The sequence below is a fragment of the Phyllobates terribilis genome, unplaced genomic scaffold, assembly GCF_046119375.1.
Source record: "Phyllobates terribilis strain yellow unplaced genomic scaffold, ASM4611937v1 Scaffold_1__5_contigs__length_1240528914, whole genome shotgun sequence".
Taxonomy (NCBI): Eukaryota; Metazoa; Chordata; class Amphibia; order Anura; family Dendrobatidae; genus Phyllobates; species Phyllobates terribilis.
In genome coordinates, this window is record NW_027362761.1 from 308,820,005 (window position 1) to 308,839,796 (window position 19,792).

At 42.7% G+C, this 19,792-nt stretch overlaps 1 protein-coding gene across 4 annotated transcripts in view; it reads right to left on the reverse strand.

The window, feature by feature from the left end:
- The window catches only part of GGT5 (gamma-glutamyltransferase 5), a 340,283-nt gene that overhangs the window by 75,703 nt on the left and 244,788 nt on the right, over positions 1 to 19,792 (reverse strand). For all 4 annotated transcript variants that reach the window (XM_073674260.1, XM_073674242.1, XM_073674251.1 and 1 more), the window contains exons 3-4: positions 12,631 to 12,761; positions 1,342 to 1,437 (exon numbers count right to left, since the gene is read on the reverse strand). In XM_073674260.1, the coding sequence (XP_073530361.1) occupies positions 1,342 to 1,437; positions 12,631 to 12,761 (227 nt within the window). The remainder of the gene's footprint in view (positions 1 to 1,341; positions 1,438 to 12,630; positions 12,762 to 19,792) is intronic.

The following is a 19,792-nucleotide window of genomic DNA, read 5'->3' on the forward strand; positions in this document are numbered from 1 at the left end:
CAAACAATGCTCCACCTTCTGGCGGCAGCGGGCGGTCTCCGGTTTTACCCGCTGAGCCCCTAGTCCATAACACGGCACCTCACGTGCCTCGGCTCCACGGACCCTGCGTCCCTTGTCTCTATAGTCGGGGTTGACTCTTCCGGTCCACTGCACCCGACTCCTGCTCCCAGTACTCGAGCCAGGAGCCTGGACCCTCTCACACTGTTCTCCTGCGCAGGACTCAGCTCCGCTTTCCCGTGCAAAACGTCCTCGTCTCTTCCTCTCTCCAGTCACACCAGGAGTCCCTCGGTCACCTGACTTCCCAGCTCTGTCTCTGGACACACCCCCAACTTCCCAGTCACATGACTCCTGTGCTAGCAGTCTGTCTCCCCCCTGCAACAGGAGGTACGGCCCCGGCAGTTCCGGATCCCTTGCTCTGAAAGCACTTACACCCCGGTCTTCCCCCTTACACAGGCTCAGGGTATCCTATGTGATTTATAAAATAGAATTTCAGTGTATCCTATATGATGTATACACAGCAGTCGATGTATCCATGTGAAGTATACAGCAGTCTTAGTGTATCCTATGTGATGTATAAAGTAGAATCTCAGTGTCCTATATGATATATATATATATATAGCAATCGATGTATCCATGTGATGTAAACATTAGTCTCAGTGTATCCTGTGTGATGTATAAAGTAGAATCTCAATGTCTCCTATGCGATGTGTATAGAGCAGTCGGTGTATCCATGTGATGTATACAGCAGTCTCAGTGTCTCCTATGTGATGTGTAAAGCAGACCTCCCTCTTGCTTGAGTTCAATAAACATTTTGTGAGCAGTGATGAATTTCCCACTTTGAAGAGACATGCATTGTAATATACAACACTAAGTTTCTGCTGCAAGCAGTTCTTTACAAAGTTTAGCATTGCAAAGAGTTGATTGTGCTCCTTACTGACTGACACAAACCTGGAAAATCAGTTGTGAACTATCATCATCCATAGCACATAACATTACACATCTCACCAAAGAGAAGAAGTTCCAGGCATCACATTAGTGGTGAATTATTTAAATATTTGATTAAATATGGCAGGGTCATTTTTAAGTTGATAATTTTGTATGGCCCGCAAGTCATGTTATAAATATCCAAATGGCACTTTTCCCCATCCCTGCTTTAATCCAACAATATTCAACATACAGCAAAGTATACATTCTGTTTAAAGCTGTAACAGTCCTATCTGTTTAAAGTGAAGGACAGATAATGGCATCGCTTATTTTGCACCAGTTTTTTGCTGTTCAGCTACCACTGTTACTAGACATTAACACATAAATCCCACACATGATATTCTAAAGTGCACCTACCTGTTTTGAATATTTTTTTATTTGCACACTGGTCCATTAAATGTGGAGTAAACTCTCTGGGAACAGTCTCTCTAGCATTGATTACCTCAACATTTCCTAGAAACAAGAGATAAATGTAAACTTTAGTTTGTGGAATATATATGTGTAATGTGTCATATAAAACAACCAACAATACTGTAGACACAAAGTAAAACACAACTCCTTATAATAGGGTCACTAGTTTTGTCTATGTGCAAAGTTAATTGGCATACTTGTGCTTTTCATGAACGTGATACCATTGCTTTCCTATCAAATGGGGTTGTCTTAACATGATAAACCCTTCTGAAAATGAAGGCAGCCCACTTATCTGCTGATCGATTCATGTTCTAGTTCTAAAATACTTTGCAATGCTTTTTTTTATCATCTGGGGAACTTGAGGCCAGACCTCAGGCCAGAGTCACACTAGTTTATAGCATCCGATGCTAATGACACTCAGCTGTGAGTTTGAGCTGAGTATAAGTGCACTGTGCTCTGATCCTCTCGCAATAGAGAATCGGAGCACAGGTGCGAAAGAGACGGAGAAAATAATTTCTCCATCTCCTCCATTGCCGGCGTCTGCGGGAATCGCACTGCACTCGACCATGAATAAGACATTTTAGTTGAAACGCGTCGGTTTATTTGCAAGGTTATCAGTGGTATGCCTGTTTATCTGTTTTTATGAAAAGACTTACAATAAAGGTGAAGTTTTATTCTGAAATCAATGCATATTTTTCCTATGCTTCGTTTCATTTGAAAACGTCCCGGTCCAGGGCAGCTCTGTGCAGTGAATCATCTACAAAAGAGTGTTTGATGATGACGAAACTCAGTTGCCAATTGCAGCGTCTTTATGCAGTGTGCAGACTGTCAAGGAGGGCAGAGTTGAGGAGTCGGTGGAAGATGATGCAGGGGATGATGAGGTCCTAGACCCCACATGGACCGGAGGCCATCCAACTGACGTGTGCAGTTCAGAGGAAGAGGAGGTGGCCATACAGCCACAACAGCCCAGCAGAAAAGGGAGCAGGGTGCAAAGGCACAGTGGGCAGCCCTAGCCACTACATCGGCTGCTACTGCCCACCTCGCTACTGATCTAAGCACACCAAAGACAGCTCAAAAGAGCTCCCTGGCATGGCATTTCTTCAGGGAATGTGCTGCCGACAAGCGACAGGTGGTTTGCACTCTGTGATGTCAGACCCTGAAGCGATTCATAAATGTTCTGAACCTGAGCACCACCTGTATGACGAAGCATCTGAATTTCAAGCACGAGGTGAAGGAGTATACACTTTAAAAATCATGACAAATCTGAGCCTCCTCCTGCTCCCTCTTCTGCTGCAGTCTCAACCTTTTCCTCCAGCTCACAATCAACAGGGCCACCTGCCTCCCCGCAGTTAGAGGATGTGATAGCATCACCACCACCAGTGTCACCGAGCATCTCCACACCGTCCCATGGAAGTGTTCAGCTTTCCATTCCCCAAATACTCGATAGAAAGAGGAGATACCAACCTAGCCACCCACAAGCCATGGTACTGAATGACAGCATTTCAAAATTACTGGCCTTTGAAATGATGCCATTCCAGTTGGTGGAGATGGTCAGTTTTAAAAAAATGATGTTGGTGGCTGTCCCACAGTACGTTGTTCCCAGCCGCCACTACTCTTCCCGGTGGGCCATCCCTGCCCTGCACAAACATTTTGCGGACCAAATCAAGTGTGCACTGTGCAATGCCATCAGTGGCAAAGTCCACATAACCACCAATATATGGACCAGTAAGCACGGCCAGGGACGTTACATCTCCCTAACTGGTAAATGTAGTGGCAGCTGGGACAGTGCGGTAGGCATTCCACCTCATGTCCTACCATCAACTAGTATTGCTGGACGTTTATCTGTCCAGGTTCCCTCCTCCTCCTACTCTTCTTCCTCCACCATCTCCTCATTCGATCACAGGAACACCTGCACCACCAACTTGAGCACAGCCAGGGGGAAACGACAGAAGGCTGTTCTTAAACTCCTCTGTTTGGGGGATAAACCAGACAGATGAGTGGTTGCTGCTGGTGGATCTCTTGCCCGGCCTGGTGGTGTGCGATAATGTGCGAAATCTCATAGCAGCTCTGGGCCTAGCCGGTTTAACGAACATCTCTTGCCAGGCGCATGTGCTCAACTTGGTGGTTCAGAGCTTCCTGAAAAACTACCCACATATGTCTGAGCTGCTAAAAGTGAAGGCAATGTGTGCACAATTTTGGCGTTCTCACCCTGCTGCTGCGCGCCTGTGTGCGCTGCATTGTCACTTCTGCCTTCCTGCTCACCAGCTGATATGTGACGTACCAACAAGGTAGAACTCCAACTTGCATATGCTGCATAGACTGTGCAAGTTGCAGGCAATAGTAGAGCTTCAGCTGCAGCACACACGGTTGAGTCGTACTGCAGAACAACACCACTTCACCACCAATGACTGGCCCTACATGCGGAACGTGTGTGCCATGTTGCGCTGCTTTGAATATTCCCCCAATATGGCCAGTGCTGATGACGCCAACATCAGCGTTACTATATTGCCTATATACAAAAAACTGCAACGAATCCCTGATATACTGTATATAAGGTGTCCTAGAGGGAATTATTATATGCTTAAAGTTGAGGGATAGTACACAATTATGTATGTAGGTATAATCCACAAATATATTGATTTATGATTATGTTGATTATATACTCACTTTGAGTGTACACATATATATTGTCTTTTCTTTACATACACTGCTCAAAAAAAATAAAGGGAACACAAACAACAGAATATAACTACAAGTAAATCAAACTTCTGTGAAATCAAACTGTCCACTTAGGAAGCAACACTGATTGACAATCAATTTCACATGCTGTTGTGCAAATGGAATAGACAATAGATGGAAATTATTGGCAATTATCAAGACACCCTCAATAAAGGAGTGGTTCTGCAGGTGGGGACCACAGACCACATCTCAGTACCAATGCTTTGTGGCTGATGTTTTGGTCACTTTTGAATGTTGGTTGTGCTTTCACACTCGTGGTAGCATGAAACGGACTCTACAATCCACAGAAGTTGCTCCGGTAGTGCAGCTCATCCAGAATGGCACATTAATGCGAGCTGTGGCAAGAAGGTTTGCTGTGTCTGTCAGTGTAGTGTACAGAGGCTGGAGGCGCTACCAGGAGACAGGCCAGTACACCAGGAGACGTGGAGGGGGCCATAGGAGGGCAACAACCCAGCAGCTGGACCGCTACCTTCGCCTTTGTGCAAGGAGGAACAGGAGGAGCACTGCCAGAGCCCTGCAAAATGACCTTCAGCAGGCCACAAATGTGCATGTGTCTGCAAAAACGGTTAGAAACTGACTCCATGAGGGTGGTATGAGGGCCCGACGTCCACAGATGGGGGTTGTGCTCACAGCCCAACACCGTGCAGGACGCTTGGCATTTGCCACAGAACACCAGGATTGGCAAAGTCACCACTGGCGCCCTGTGCTCTTCACAGATGAAAGCAGGTTCACACTGAGCACATGTGACAGACGTGACAGAGTCTGGAGACGCAGTGGAGAGCGATCTGCTGCCTGCAACATCCTTCAGCATGACCGGTTTGGCAGTGGGTCAGTAATGGTGTAGATTGGCATTTCTTTGGAGGGCCGCACAGCCCTCCATGTGCTTGCCAGAGGTAGCCTGACTTCCATTAGGTACCGAGATGAGATCCTCATACCCCCTGTGAGACCATATGCAGGTGCGGTTGGCCCTGGGTTCCTCCTAATGCAGGACAATGCAAGACCTCATGTGGCTGGAGTGTGTCAGCAGTTCCGGCAAGATGAAGGCATTGAAGCTATGGACTGGCCCGCCCGTTCCCCAGACCTGAATCCGATTGAGCACATCTGGGACATCATGTCTCGCTCCATCCACCAACGTCACATTGCACCACAGACTGTCCAGGAGTTGGCGGATGCTTTAGTCCAGGTCTGGGCGGAGATCCCACAGGAGACCATCCGCAACCTCATCAGGAGCATGCCCAGGGGTTGTAGGAAGGTCATACAGGCACGTGGACGCCACACACAATACTGAGCCTCATTTTGACTTGTTTTAAGGACATTACATAAAAGTTGGATCAGCCAGTAGTGTGTTTTTTCACTTTAATTTTGGGGGTGACTCCAAATCCAGGCCTCCATTGGTTAATAAATTTGATTTCCATTGATGATTTTTGTGTGATTTTGTTGTCAGCACATTCAACTTTGTAGGATGTGTTATTTGAGTGTTCCCTTTATTTTTTGGAGCAGTGTATATATATTTGATGTATTATTTATATGATCAGAGATTTATTGAGCACTATGTCACTTTATACCTACAGAATTCTTATAATAATATTTGTTTTTGTCTTTTATTCAATAAAATTGACATCTTTTTAAACAATTTCGATGTATTTTGGTCCTGGCATTTTTTCTTCGTTGGATGAATATACCGCCTATATACCTGGTGGAAAAAACTATTCAGGCCATGATGGATGAGGTGGTGGCACACAAGAAGAGCAGGCGAAGGAGCATAGTTAATTCACACCATTATCAGGTCTGTTGTCCACACAGGGCTCGGAGGGTGGGTTACTGTTCCAACATAGACCAGGTACCCAACTGTACAGGCAGGGGACAGTTTGGGAGGATGATGATGATGAGGCGGAGGAGGCAGGGAGGAGGACTAACCATTTTCACAGCAGGGTGGCACTCAGATTAGCTCACAGGCATCACTGGAGCGTGGCTGAGGGGATACAGATTACCCAGACGAATGACCTTCCACCGAGGACAGCTTGTCGTTGTCTCTGGGCAGCCTGGCACACATGAGAAAATACATGCTGCTGTGCCTGTGGAATGATTTACGAGTTGCCCGTATTGTTACCAGTGCAGATTACTGGGTGGCCACCCTGATGGATCCCCACTACAAGGACAACATACCATCATTACTTCCGTCACTGGAAAGGGATCACAAAATGCATGAATACAAGCATACGCTGGTAGAAAAACTACTAATGACTTTCCCACCTGACAGCGGGGGTTCAGTGGAACAACAAGGCAGAGGTGGAGGAGGAAGTCACCAATGCAGCTGAGGCACTGCCAGCACTTCAGAAGGCATGGTTAGAATGGCCGAAATGTGGTAAAACTTTATGAGCATGCCACAACATCTGACATCACCATCTGATATGGTACGTATTAGCAGGAGGCAGCATTACAACAACATGGTGGAAGACTATCTGTCCACACATCTCCACGTACTAACAGATGGGTCTGACCCATTTAAATTTGAAATTTGCTTCTGAAGCAGTACTCTGCCCCATGGTCTGGGAGTGAAGTTAGAAAGCTGCTTCATAGAGGATTCTCTACCCTATGGTCTGTGGGTAAAATTTGTAAGCTGCTTCAGAGAGGGTACTATGCCCCATGGTCTGGGGGTGAAATTTTAAAGCTGCTTCTGAGAGGGTACTGTGCCCCATGATCTGGGGGTGAAATGTTAAAACTGCGTCTGGGAGGGTACTCTACCCCATGATCTGTGGGTGAAGATTAAAATTTGCTTCTGAGGGAGTACTCTGCCCATGCTCTGAGGGTGAAATGTGTAAGCTTCTAATGTAGGAATACTCTGCGCCATACTCTGTGGGTGACATTTTTAAAGGACTGCCTGTAGCAAGCCTCGCTGCGGACTGCCAGCTCGACCCAAGATCATACTAACAGCTTTTCATTGGCGGAATTTGTAACATACGCTACTGGAGCATACATTTTTGAGCTGTGGGGGTACTATGCCCCATTGTGTGGGTGTGAAATTTTTAATCAGCTTTCGCAGGGAAGGTGAAAAGGTGCTGTGTTGTTTAAATTTATTATTGGCTTCTGTGGGGGAAATGTGAAAACATGCTATGTGGGTGAAATTTTTAATAAGATTCCGTGGGGGTACTCTGGACCATGCTCTATGGGTGAAATTTGTAACTGGACTGGCGGTAGCAAGCCTCAGTCTTTGTGAGGGCACTGTTAAAATGTTTATGTTATTCATTTACTTCCTATTTTACCATGATTGCTATGGTGAAAGAACCCTTTTAAGTCATTTTCCCATCCACATTTGTTTGCAAGGTGATTGTCCTGCTCTTACCCCCATTTAGCTTCCTTTTGCAGCCCCCTAGACCTGACTATGACCATTTTACAGCCATTTTAAAGCATCAAAGTTCAGGTCACCATTGACTTGTATTGGATTCGGGTCTGGGGTCAAGTTCAACGTAAAGTGGGGACCCAAACCAAACTTTTTACTGTATGTTCGTCGAACCATTCGAACCCGAACAACCATGGGTTCGCTCATTCCTACTTACTAGTTGATCTCACTCCCCTGAACATCTCGCTGCTTAGAGCAGAGGGAAAACTGCAAGTGCAGTTTTTACTATCTTATGCTCTTAGGCCGGTTTCACGCATCCATATATTTCCGGTAACGGAAAAACCGGCACCGGAGATATCCATGTCCCGTGTGTGTCACATGTGTGGCAACCGTGTGCCACATCAGGATCACATGGATCGGCGCCCGGGAATCAGCATTACAGTTAGCGTTGTTGCTAAGCGCAGGGTCCTGAACGCTGCCCTCATCATGGTTCCCTGCCAGCGCTGTGATCAGCCCCAGCAGGGAAGATGAGGAGGGCAGTAGTAGTCTGCTCCAGCTGTGTCGCTGTGTAAAAATAGGAATAAAATAATAAAATCCATATACTCACCTGTCCGGAGATGTCCTACGCTGTAATCCTCTGACCGCTGATGCCGGGGAGCTGAGCTCAGAAGCGGCATCCTGTCACTCACTGAGCGCAGCTCCGGAGAGGCTTATTCTCCCCGGCACCAGCGGTCAATTTTCCATGTTTTCGTTTTTCCTCCCCTTCTTCCAAGAGCCATTTTTCTGTTCACATAGTCATATGAGGGCTTGTTTTTTATACTTTTGAATGACATCATTCAGTTTATCATGTGATACACTGGAAAGCACGAACAAAAAATTCCAAGTACGTTGACATTGAAAAAAAGTGAAATTCCACAACTTTTTTTTTTATTTTTTATTTACTATGTTCACTATATGGTTAAACTGACCAGACAATATGATTGTCCATGTCAGTACGATTATGCAGATACCAAACATGTATAGTTTATTTTTTTTATTTCAGTGATGAAAAAAATCATAAATTTGTTAAAAAAATAAATAAATTTTGCTTGTGTTGCTATTTTCTGAGACCCATAACGTTTTCAATTTTTGGGATATGGGGCTGTGTGAGGGCTTATTTTTGTGTCTACCCCATTTTGGGGTAGATACGAGGTTTTGATCGCCTCTTATTGCATTTTATTGCAATGTTGCGGCTGCCAAAAGACATAGTTCTAGAGTTTCAATTCATTTGCTCATTACGCCGTTTACCGATCAGATTAATTTATGTTATATTTTGATAGATTGCACTTTTATAAACGCACAATACCAAATATGTGTATTTTTTATTTATTTATTTTAATTGTTTTATTTTTAGTGGGTCAAAAGGGGGGTGATTTGAACTTTTGTTTTTTGTTTTGTTTGTTTTTCTTTTTTTTTTTATTATTTTTTTACTTTTTACTGTATTTGTTAGTCTCTTTAGAGGGATTTGAAGCTGCAATCAACTGATCAATTGTACTATTCATAGCAGTGCATCGTCACTGATATGTATAGTGAAAATTAAAATGTTCTATGAACACCAGCTACAGGAGAACAGGCTTTCACAGGAGAATCGTCATGACAAGCACAAAGGTCTTCAGCATAGCCCTGGCTGTCATGTCAACCCATCGGTGCCCTGCGATCATGTCATGGGCTCGCTGATGGGCGTGTGGAATGATGTGCCCCCCCTGTTAAATGTCACTATCAGAGATTGACAATAGCACTTAACATGTTAACAGCCGTGGGCGTAGCTTAGCTCAGCCCCCAACTGCTAGAGGCACATGATGGCTGATTAAATCAGCCAACATTTGCCGGGAAAGATGCAAACTCGGCGTGCGAGCCTGCATCAGAGTCAGGGACACAACATATGAAGTAAATATACAGGTGCATCTCACAGAATTAGAATATCATCAAAAAGTTAATTTATTTCAGTTCTTCAATCCAAAAAGTAAAACTTCTATATTATATAGAGTCATTACAAACAGAATGATCTATTTCAAGTGATTATTTCTGTTAATGTTGATGATTATGGCTTACAGCCAATGAAAACACAAAAGTCATTATCTCAGTAAATTGGAATAATTAACAAAGAACACCTGCAAAGGCTTCCTAAGCATTTAAAAATGGTCCCTTAGTCTGTTTCAGTAGGCTCCACAATCATGGGGAAGACTGCAGACTTAACAGATGTCCAGAAGGCAGTCATTGACACATTCCACAAGATCCCAGAGTCTGGAGGAAGAGTGGAGAGGCACACAATCCAAGCTGCTTGAGGTCGAGTGTGAAGTTTCCACAATCAGTGATGGTTTGGGGAGCCATGTCATCTGCTGGTGTAGATCCAGTGTGTTTAACAAGACCAAAGTCAGTGCAGCCGTCTACCAGGAAATTTTAGAGCACTTCATGCTTCCCTCTGCCAACATGCTTTTTGGAGATGGAAATTTCATTCTCCAGCAGGACTTGGCACCTGTCCACACTGCCAAAAGTACCAATACCTGGTTTAAAAACAACAGTATCACTGTGCTTGACTGGCCAGCAAACTCGCCTGACCTTAACCCCATAGAGAATCTATGGAGTATTGTCAAGAGGAAGATGAGAGACACCAGACCCAACAATGCAGACGAGCTGAAGGCTGCTATCAAAGCATCCTGGGCTTCCATAACACCTCAGCAGTGCCACAGGCTGATCGCCTCCATGCCACGCCGCATTGATGCAGTAATTGATGCAAAAGGAGCCTCGACCAAGTATTGAGTGCATTTACTGAACATACATTTCAGTAGGCCAACATTTCGGATTTTAAAAACATTTTTCAAGCCGTTTTTATAAAGTATTCTAATTTACTGAGATAATGACTTTTTTGTTTTCATTGGCTGTAAGCCATAATCATCAACATTAACAGAAATAAACACTTGAAATAGATCACTCTGTTTGTAATGACTCTATATAATATATGAGTTTCACTTTTTGTATTGAAGAACTGAAATAAATTAACTTTTTTATAATATTCTAATTTAGTGAGATGAATCTGTATGTTATAAGTTGTAAAGGGGTTAAAGAAGCACTCCAATAAATATTTTTTTCATTAAATGTGTGTATATATGCATGTAATGTAGTGTGAGTGTATTAATATACTCGTCTACCCCAGCTTATTCATGGGAGTTCTTCTTTAATGACCGAGTGTCAGATCAATCTTGCCAAAACAAGTCTGTAAATCTGAGAAAAAAAATCAAGCATGCCATCCATGTGCTGTATCTTTTTTCACAAATTCTTTGATAGGAAAAGATTATGAAACCTCCATTAGTTTTTATTTTCATACAAGCACCACTAATGAAACTTTGACCAAACTTTGCTTATAAAAACTGACACAATGACCGAACTCTGGTGACACTCTGATCAAAAACATTGATGAAACTTGAGCCATTTTTTTTTTACATATGAGAAAAATTGCTGCCATGTAGAGGAGCCATCAGAAATATGAAAACTCTTTTCTACTGAAAAAATGACTTTGCTGACAGTGCCTAAACATTGGTTCATTTTTTTCCATTGTAAAATTGCAATACACCCTAGTAAAGATTGTAATCTGGAATTGTCCTTATGAACAATCACTTTAAAGTGATTTGCTCAAATTGGATGTCTTTGTAGTTTTCCTTATGACCCTGTTGGATGAACTGTGGCCCCCATAATATTTTTGGATATCTTCTTGCAGAAAATGAAAGGGTCATTGCAAACAATCACAAATATAAAGAGAAAACATGGCCACAGCAGGCACACTGGGAAGAAGAGGATGTACCTAGAGAATTAATGGTAGAATAAAGAAAAAAATGTATTTCAGGAGCTATGGAAATACATACTCCAATATTAATGCAAAAGAAAAAAAGAATATACATTTATTCTGATCCTCCATATTCATGTTGGCTCGTTCAAGTATTAACATTTTTCTCCAGATTTTTCCTCCAGATACACAGCTATTAAAATTTGGGTGCTGTGCATGAAATGAACGCTTATTTCCAAAAAGTAAAAAACAAAACAAAAAGGAGTCAAAACACCTTACTAATTGCTGTAGTCCTTTCATCTTCATAAATACTGGGGGTCCAAGATGTTGGTACAAAAAGATTACACATTATCTAAGATTAGGAAATAAAATGTGGGGGAAACAGCCAAGTTTAACTGATAGCATCATTTAGATGCCAAAAATTAGCCAGTTTCTATAAGAAACCAGTTGATACATGATATCGCTTTCATGATAGGACAATTGTAAAATGGAGTCAGCAAAAAAGAACAAAGTCTTCGAATGACCAAATGAAAGTCCATATCTTAACCCCATAAGCAAACTGTGTGCTCCACATGGGAGTTTCTGTCTCAAACTGATGAAACTAATCTGCATTCAGATGCAGTTGATACTACTGCAATAATAATAATTGCACAATTATTTCATTCTTTATTTTCACTAAAAGCTATGCTTTCCATTTAGATTTTATTAGTTGCAATATTAAAGCACCTCTCCTACTTTCATTTTTATTTTAGAGCTGGAGTGGTGCTACTAATCTAAGTTCCAGCCGCCATATTCTTCTGTTATCGGCGCCGCTCCGGTCATCGATTGCAGGTTGTAATTTGCCGGATCGCTGCAGAGTTTGCTGGGTGATTCGGAAGTCACTACTCAATGTAAGTCTGTGAGAGCCAGAGCGAGGCCAGAGCGAGGCCAGAGCGAGGCCAGAGCGAGGCTTTCATAGACTTGCAATGAGAGCCTGTGAATGTTACCTCTGACTTCCACTCAGTCTGGAAATGTGGTAACAAGGTGGCGGCTCAGGACTGGAGCAACGCCAGGAAGATCAAAAGACAGCGGCTGGTGAGTATAATATTATGGTCAGTGAACTTAGATTAGTTGCATCATTTAAATGCTGAAATAAAAAAAAATCCTAGAGTGGTGCTTTAACCTCAGTTCACAATAGGTTTCTGCTCCTCATTCATGACCAAAAAAACGAGATCAAGACAGAACCCCTGATGAAGCCATTGAGTATAAGGAGTGTAAAATCGCTGAAATGATTTATGTTTATTCACTTGAACTTTTATATTCAATTCAATAAAATACTTTTAATAAGACTTCTTACTTGTAGAGGCATCATAAATAGTAAAAATTACTCCTCCTCCAAGGCCCATGCTCTGTGGATTTATCACTGATGTACAAAGCAGAGCAGCAATAGCGCCGTCCACAGCGGAGCCGCCTTGCTTCAGGATATCCCTGCAAGGAAAAAAAAATCACCCCAATGACTACACAAATAGAACATATATTTACTTAAATTTTTCTATATAGTACATATTTTCTGAATGATTGACATGTTCAGGCACTTCAGTTGCAAGGTCTGTTGTACTGTCTGTGCATTTACTCAATAGATATTTAACAAATATTGAAATATCATAATAATTGAAAATATATGACCAAAACCTGTAGGTTTTTTTATGATTGTAATAGATAAGCATATTCTATTACTTCTTTGTTTTTGCACAATATGTATGAAAATTTAAAAAATACAGTACAGACCAAAAGTTTGGACACACCTTCTCATTTAAAGATTTTTCTGTATTTTCATGACTATGAAAATTGTACATTCACACTGAAGGCATCAAAACTATGAATTAACACATGTGGAATTATATACTTAACAAAAAAGTGTGAAACAGCTGAAAATATGTCTTATATTCTAGGTTCTTCAAAGTAGCCACCTTTTGCTTTGATGACTGCTTTGCACACTCTTGGCATTCTCTTGATGAGCTTCAAGAGGTAGTCACCAGAAATGGTTTTCAGTTCACAGGTGTGCCCTGTCAGGTTTAATAAGTGGGATTTCTTGCCTTATTAATGGGGTTGGGACCATCAGTTGTGTTGTGCAGAAGTCTGGTGGATGCACAGCAGATAGTCCTACTGAATAGACAGTTAGAATTTGTATTATGGCAAGAAAAAAGCAGCTAAGTAAAGAAAAACGAGTGGCCATCATTACTTTAAGAAATGAAGGTCAGTCAGTGCGAAAAATTGGGAAAACTTTGAAAGTGTCCCCAAGTGCAGTTGCAAAAACCATCAAGCGCTACAAAGAAACTGGTACACATGAGGACCACCCCAGGAAAGGAAGATCAAGAGTCACCTCTGCTTCTGAGGATAAGTTCATCCAAGTCACCAGCCTCAGAAATCGCAGGTTAACAGCAGCTCAGATTAGAGACCAGGTCAATGCCACACAGAATTCTAGCAGCAGACACATCTCTTCAACAACTATTAAGAGGAGACTTTGTGCAGCAGGCCTTCATGGTAAAATAGCTCCTAGGAAACCACTGCTAAGGACAGGCAACAAGCAGAAGAGACTTGTTTGGGCTAAAGAACACAAGGAATGGACATTAGACCAGTGGAAATCTGTGCTTTGGTCTGATGAGTCCAAATTTGAGATCTTTGGTTCCAACCACCGTGTCTTTGTGCGACGCAGAAAAGGTGAACGGATGGACTCTACATGCCTGGTTCCCACTGTGAAGCATGGAGGAGGAGGTGTGATGGTGTGGGGGTGCTTTGCTGGTGACACTGTTGGGGATTTATTCAAAATTGAAGGCATACTGAACCAGCATGGCTACCACAGCATCTTGCAGCGGCATGCTATTCCATCCGGTTTGCGTTTAGTTGGACTATTATTTATTTTTCAACAGGACAATGACCCCAAATACACCTCCAGGCTGTGTAAGGGCTATTTGACTAAGAGGGAGAGTGATGGGGTGCTACGCCAGATGACCTGGCCTCCACAGTCACCAGACCTGAACCCAATCGAGATGGTTTGGGGTGAGCTGGACCGCAGAGTGAAGGCAAAAGGGCCAACAAGTGCTAAGCATCTCTGGGAACTCCTTCAAGATTGTTGGAAGACCATTTCCGGTGACTACCTCTTGAAGCTCATCAAGAGAATGCCAAGAGTGTGCAAAGCAGTCAAAGCAAAAGGTGGCTACTTTGAAGAGCCTAGAATATAAGACATATTTTCAGTTGTTTCACACTTTTTTGTTAAGTATATAATTCCACGTGTGTTAATTCATAGTTTTGATGCCTTCAGTGTGAATGTACAATTTTCATAGTTATGAAAATACAGAAAAATCTTTAAATGAGAAGGTGTGTCCAAACTTTTGGTCTGTACTGTATATAAGTGTCAAAATTCTGCTGTCAGATTACCCGGGGCCAGGGACTCCGTCCCTGTCTCTAAAGCTAGCGGCGCCCTAGCTATCCCTGCTCCGCAGATTACTTCTGATGGTGAAGATACTGGTGCCACGTACCTTACTGAACTCCTGAATTAGCCATATATCTGTCCTCCTCACCCACCCAGGGAAGTTGTGAGGAATAGTGTATGTATACACACAAACCAGACAAATAAGGAAGGACGTACAAAACCAATCGTACAAAATATGCACTCACAGAAAACAGAGGAACACAGGGGAGAAAAGGAACTGAAACTAAATAGGAGAGGATAAGGATTTGCACACAGCCAAAACACCTTGCAACAGTCAAAGATAAACATTCTAAATGCCTGTACCAGCAACCGACTCCTCCACTCCTCACCAATCAGTATAAGACTTAACACTGGCAATCCAGATTGCCAGAGGCGATTATATATAGGAGAGCAGCTGATCGGTGGGGGTGTTGAGTGTTGCACCTCCACCGATTCTGAACAGCTGAAATTATCCAAGCTGGGAAGCTTCACAGACTCCAAACTGAAAAGATTAACCCCTGCACTGCTAACAGAAAGCTGCACAATTTAATATGAAGGAGAAGTGCTTCTGATTGGTGCAGGAGTATGTGAAATCAGACGCTGCAGTCTTCTGGTCCCTCTCTGTCGCGGCAAACCCGTGACAATAAGGTTTAGTGTATGAATTAAAAAGATCTGATTTTAAAAAAAAATAAAACTAACATGATCAAGACGATAAAAAAATTTCCCTGTTTACATCTTCGTCGAGACGTTCATTTATGACAGAGCCATAATAGAAATGTTTTTATTAAATCAATACAGAGGCAAAGCTGATCCCAATGGATCATACTGACCAAATGGGACTTTCAGTTCCCTTAAAATGCCTAATCTGTAAATATGTGTGTCGTTTGTGAAATAGCACCTCTGGAGAACTTTTTCTCAGAACTCTGTGTTAGCAGTTGGGATTGGGTCCCAGCACATCCTGATACTGTACTGTGATAAAATTGCCTGATTGTGTAAATAGTCCAAAAGTAGTGAAAAACTAGTAGTAGAAAGTATTACTATAATATACAGCACAGTGCCTGGGAGACAGCTGTATTAGGCCAAAACACAGCAAGGCTCAGTGAAGATGTGGACACTACCTTCCAGAAATCTCATGGCATTATGCCCAGGAATTTGTTTGCAATTGGCCCAGCTGTAAGTTCTCATTGATCTGACATGTTGAGTCAAGTTCTCATGGGCTTTACTATCATTAATGGCTTACATATCAAAAGGGAAATTTGGGGGAGAATAAGAATTCTTACTAACTTTATATAAAGAATACAAAACTGGAAGCTATGGCTCCCTCATGTCATTATTAAACAATGTCAAGAAATTTATAGAGCTGCTTCCAACTGTGTTCAGCAGACATTAGCAGTTTCCTGACACTTAAACCGATTGTCCCATGAACAAAGTACAATTTATTTAATAGATCTTAGAATAATAATAAGCTCAACAATATGATGACCTAAAAATTTTTTTCCTGTCCCAAGATAATCCTATAAGGCTATGCACCTACGATGCAGAAATGCTCCGGATTTTTCCTGAGAGTTTCTGCATCTCCCTGGTAGAAAAAAATGCATGCGGCTTTTACATGTGTTTTTCCTGCCAGGGACAAGTGGAAGTGAAGCGTTTTTCACATGCGATTTCGCATGCGGGTTGTCAAGCACTTTTCCAGGCGATTTTAGCATCACTTGGAAAGTGCTTGACAACTTGGTCATACTATATAAGTCCATGCAACCGGCATGGATTTATATAGTGTTACCAAGTTATAGTAAAAGAATGGTAAAAAATAAAAAATAAACATTATACTCACCTTCCGATGGCCCCCGGTCTCCTCCGGTGCGTCCAGTGTGTTGGGCGGCTCGCGGTGGTCTAAAAGGACCTTCCATGACGTCATTTAGTAACGTGATAGGTCACGCGACCGCCTACGTCAGCGGTCGCGTGACCTGTCACGTGACTAAATGACGTTATGGAAGGTCCTTTTAGACCATCGCGAGCCGCCGGGAAGCCAGGACGCATCGCTATGGAGACCGGGGGCCATCAGAAGGTGAGTATAATGTATTTTTTTATTTTAAATTATTTTTTTTTACAGCGACCATGGTACCCGGGTCTGGATGAGAGTCTCCTCTTCTCCAGACCCGGGTACCATCCGCACATTGAATCGCTTAATATCCGCATGTGCACATGTAGTCATGCGGATATTAAGCGATTCAATGCAAGTCAATGGCGGCGAAAACGCCACGATTACGCAAAAATAATTGGTAGTGCTGCGGATTTTTCCGCAATGATAATCCGCAGCGGAAATTTCCGCAGCATGTGCACAGCACATGCGGATTATCATTGGGGAACATGGCAGACCTTCTACCAAGGGTTTTTTAAGCGTTTCTGCAGCAGAATTGCCGCTGCAGAAACGCTTAAAAAACGCATAGTGGGCACACAGCCTAAATGTTCCCCTGTGTAATGGCTGTGTCTAACCATGCAGGAACATGTTCTGATCATACCACTTATCCTGGGCAGGGGAGGAAGGAAAAGAGAGTATACAGATATTACAGCATGGGATTACAGCTGATTCTTTCTGAGGTAAAACTAATTTTTAAACAGGCAGTGAAATGTTTTTTTCTCACAGAAACCAAGAGCTGAGATTCCATGCTGTCCTGTCTGTATACTCTCATTTGCTTCCCCACCGCCCAGGAGATGTGGTATGATCAGACCATGTTCCTGTACGGTCAGACACAGCCATTACAGTACACAGCAGGGGCACATTTATAAGATTAACTCAGCACAGGAACATTTTTTAACACATCCAATTGTAGAACTTATTTTTATAATAAGATCTATTGATTAAAGTGTACTTTTTTCATGGGACAACCCACGAGCATATATTCAGACAAGTGCTATGTGAGTGCATGATACCAGCGAACTGCAGGGATGTGTGACAGCGCTGCAGGACTAGTCTGGATAGAGATGTGTAAAAATTAAAGAGATTGTCTACTACTTTAACACTGATGACCTATCCCCAGGATAGGTCATCAATGTCTGATCAGTGAAGGTGCGATAGCCAGCATCCCCGCCGATCAGCTGTTCTCGGTGCCAGAGAGCAGCTTATCGGCGGGGGTGTTGAGTGTTGCACCTCCACCGATCAGACATTGATGACCTATCCTAAGGATGGGTCATCAATGTTAAAGTAGTAGATAAGCTCTTTAAGCTTCAGTAACTACATAAACATTAATTCATAATATAGACAAAATTACAAACATTATTATAATCCTGATACAGCATTCCTAACACACTAGAGCAGGGTTCCCCAACTCCAGTCCTCAAGGCCCACTAACAGATCATGTTTTCAGAATTTCCTTATCATTGCACATATGATGGAATTATCACCTGTGCAATACTAAGGAAATCCTGGAAACATGACCTGTTGGTGGGCCTTGAGGACTGGAGTTGGGGAACCCTGCACTAGAGAGTTAAATCCTGCTGTTAGGTTTCCTTTCAATGTGATTAGCTTGTGATAGAATGACATTTGACGTCAAGGAAATATTTGATTGCAAAGTGACTGCTGAATCACAAGATGCTAATCCACATCCCACTTGTTCACTGGGTAGCTGGATACCACCATGTTCATCATTATTTATAATTACAGTGGGTACGGAAAGTATTCAGACCCCTTTAAATTTTCACTCTTTATTTCATTGCAGCCATTTGATATATTCTAAAAAGTTCATTTTTTTCTCATTAAAGTACACTCTGCCCCCATCTTGACTGAAAAAAAACAGAAATGTAAACATTTTTGCAAACTTATTAAAAAAGAAAAACTGAAATATCACATGGTCATAAGTATTCAGAACCTTTGCTCAGTATTGAGTAGAAGCATCCTTTTGAGCTAGTACAGTCATGAGTCTTCTTGGGAATGATGCAACAAGTTTTTCACACCTAGATTTGGGGATCCTCTGCTATTCTTCCTTGCAGATCCTCTCCAGTTCCATCAGGTTGGATGGTGAACGTTGGTGGACAGCCATTTTCAGGTCTCTCCCAGAGATGCTCAATTGGGTTTAGGTCAGGGCTCTAGCTGGGCCAGTCAAGAATGGTCACAGAGTTGTTATGAAGCCACTTCTTTATTATTTTAGCTGTGTGCTTAGGGTCATTGTCTTGTTGGAAGGTGTACCTTTGGCCAAGTCTGAGTTCCATAGCACTCTGGAAGAGGTTTTCATCCAGAATATCTCTGTACTTGGCCACATTCATGTTTGCTTCAATTGCAACCAGTCGTCCTGTCCCTGCAGCTGAAAAACACCCCAATAGCATGATGCTGCCACCACCATATTTCACTATTGGGATTGTATTGGGCAGGTGATGAGCAGTACCTAGTTTTCTCCACACACACGACTTAGAACTTTTTGGTGATAATTCTATCTTCGTCTCATCAGACCAGAGAATCTTATTCCTCATAGTCTGGGAGTCCTTCATGTGTTTTTGAGCAAACTCTATGTGGACTTTCATATGTCTTGCAATGAGGAGAGGCTTCCGTCGGGTCACTCTGCCATAAAGGCCCAACTGGTGGAGGGCTGCAGTGATAGTGGACTTTGTGGAACTTTCTCCCATCTCCCTACTGCATCTCTGAAGCTCAGCCACAGTGATCTTGGGGTTCTTCTTTACCTCTCTCACCAAGGCTCTTCTCCCACGATTGCTGGATGTTTGGCTGGACGGCCAGATCTAGGAAGACTTCTGGTAGTACCAAACTTCTTCCATTTAAGGATTATGGAGGCCACTGTGCTCTTAGTAACCTTGAGCAATGCATACATTCTTTTGGAACCTTGGCCAGATCTGTGCCTTGCCACAATTCTGTCTCTGAGCTCCTTGGGCAGTTCCTTTGAGCTCATGATTCTCATTTGGTCTGACATGCACTGTGAGCTGGGAGGTCTTATATAGACAGGTGTGTGCCTTTCCAAATCAAGTCCTATCAGTTTAATTAAACACAGCTGGACTCCAATGAAGGAGTAAAACCATCTCAAGGAGGATCACAAGGAAATGG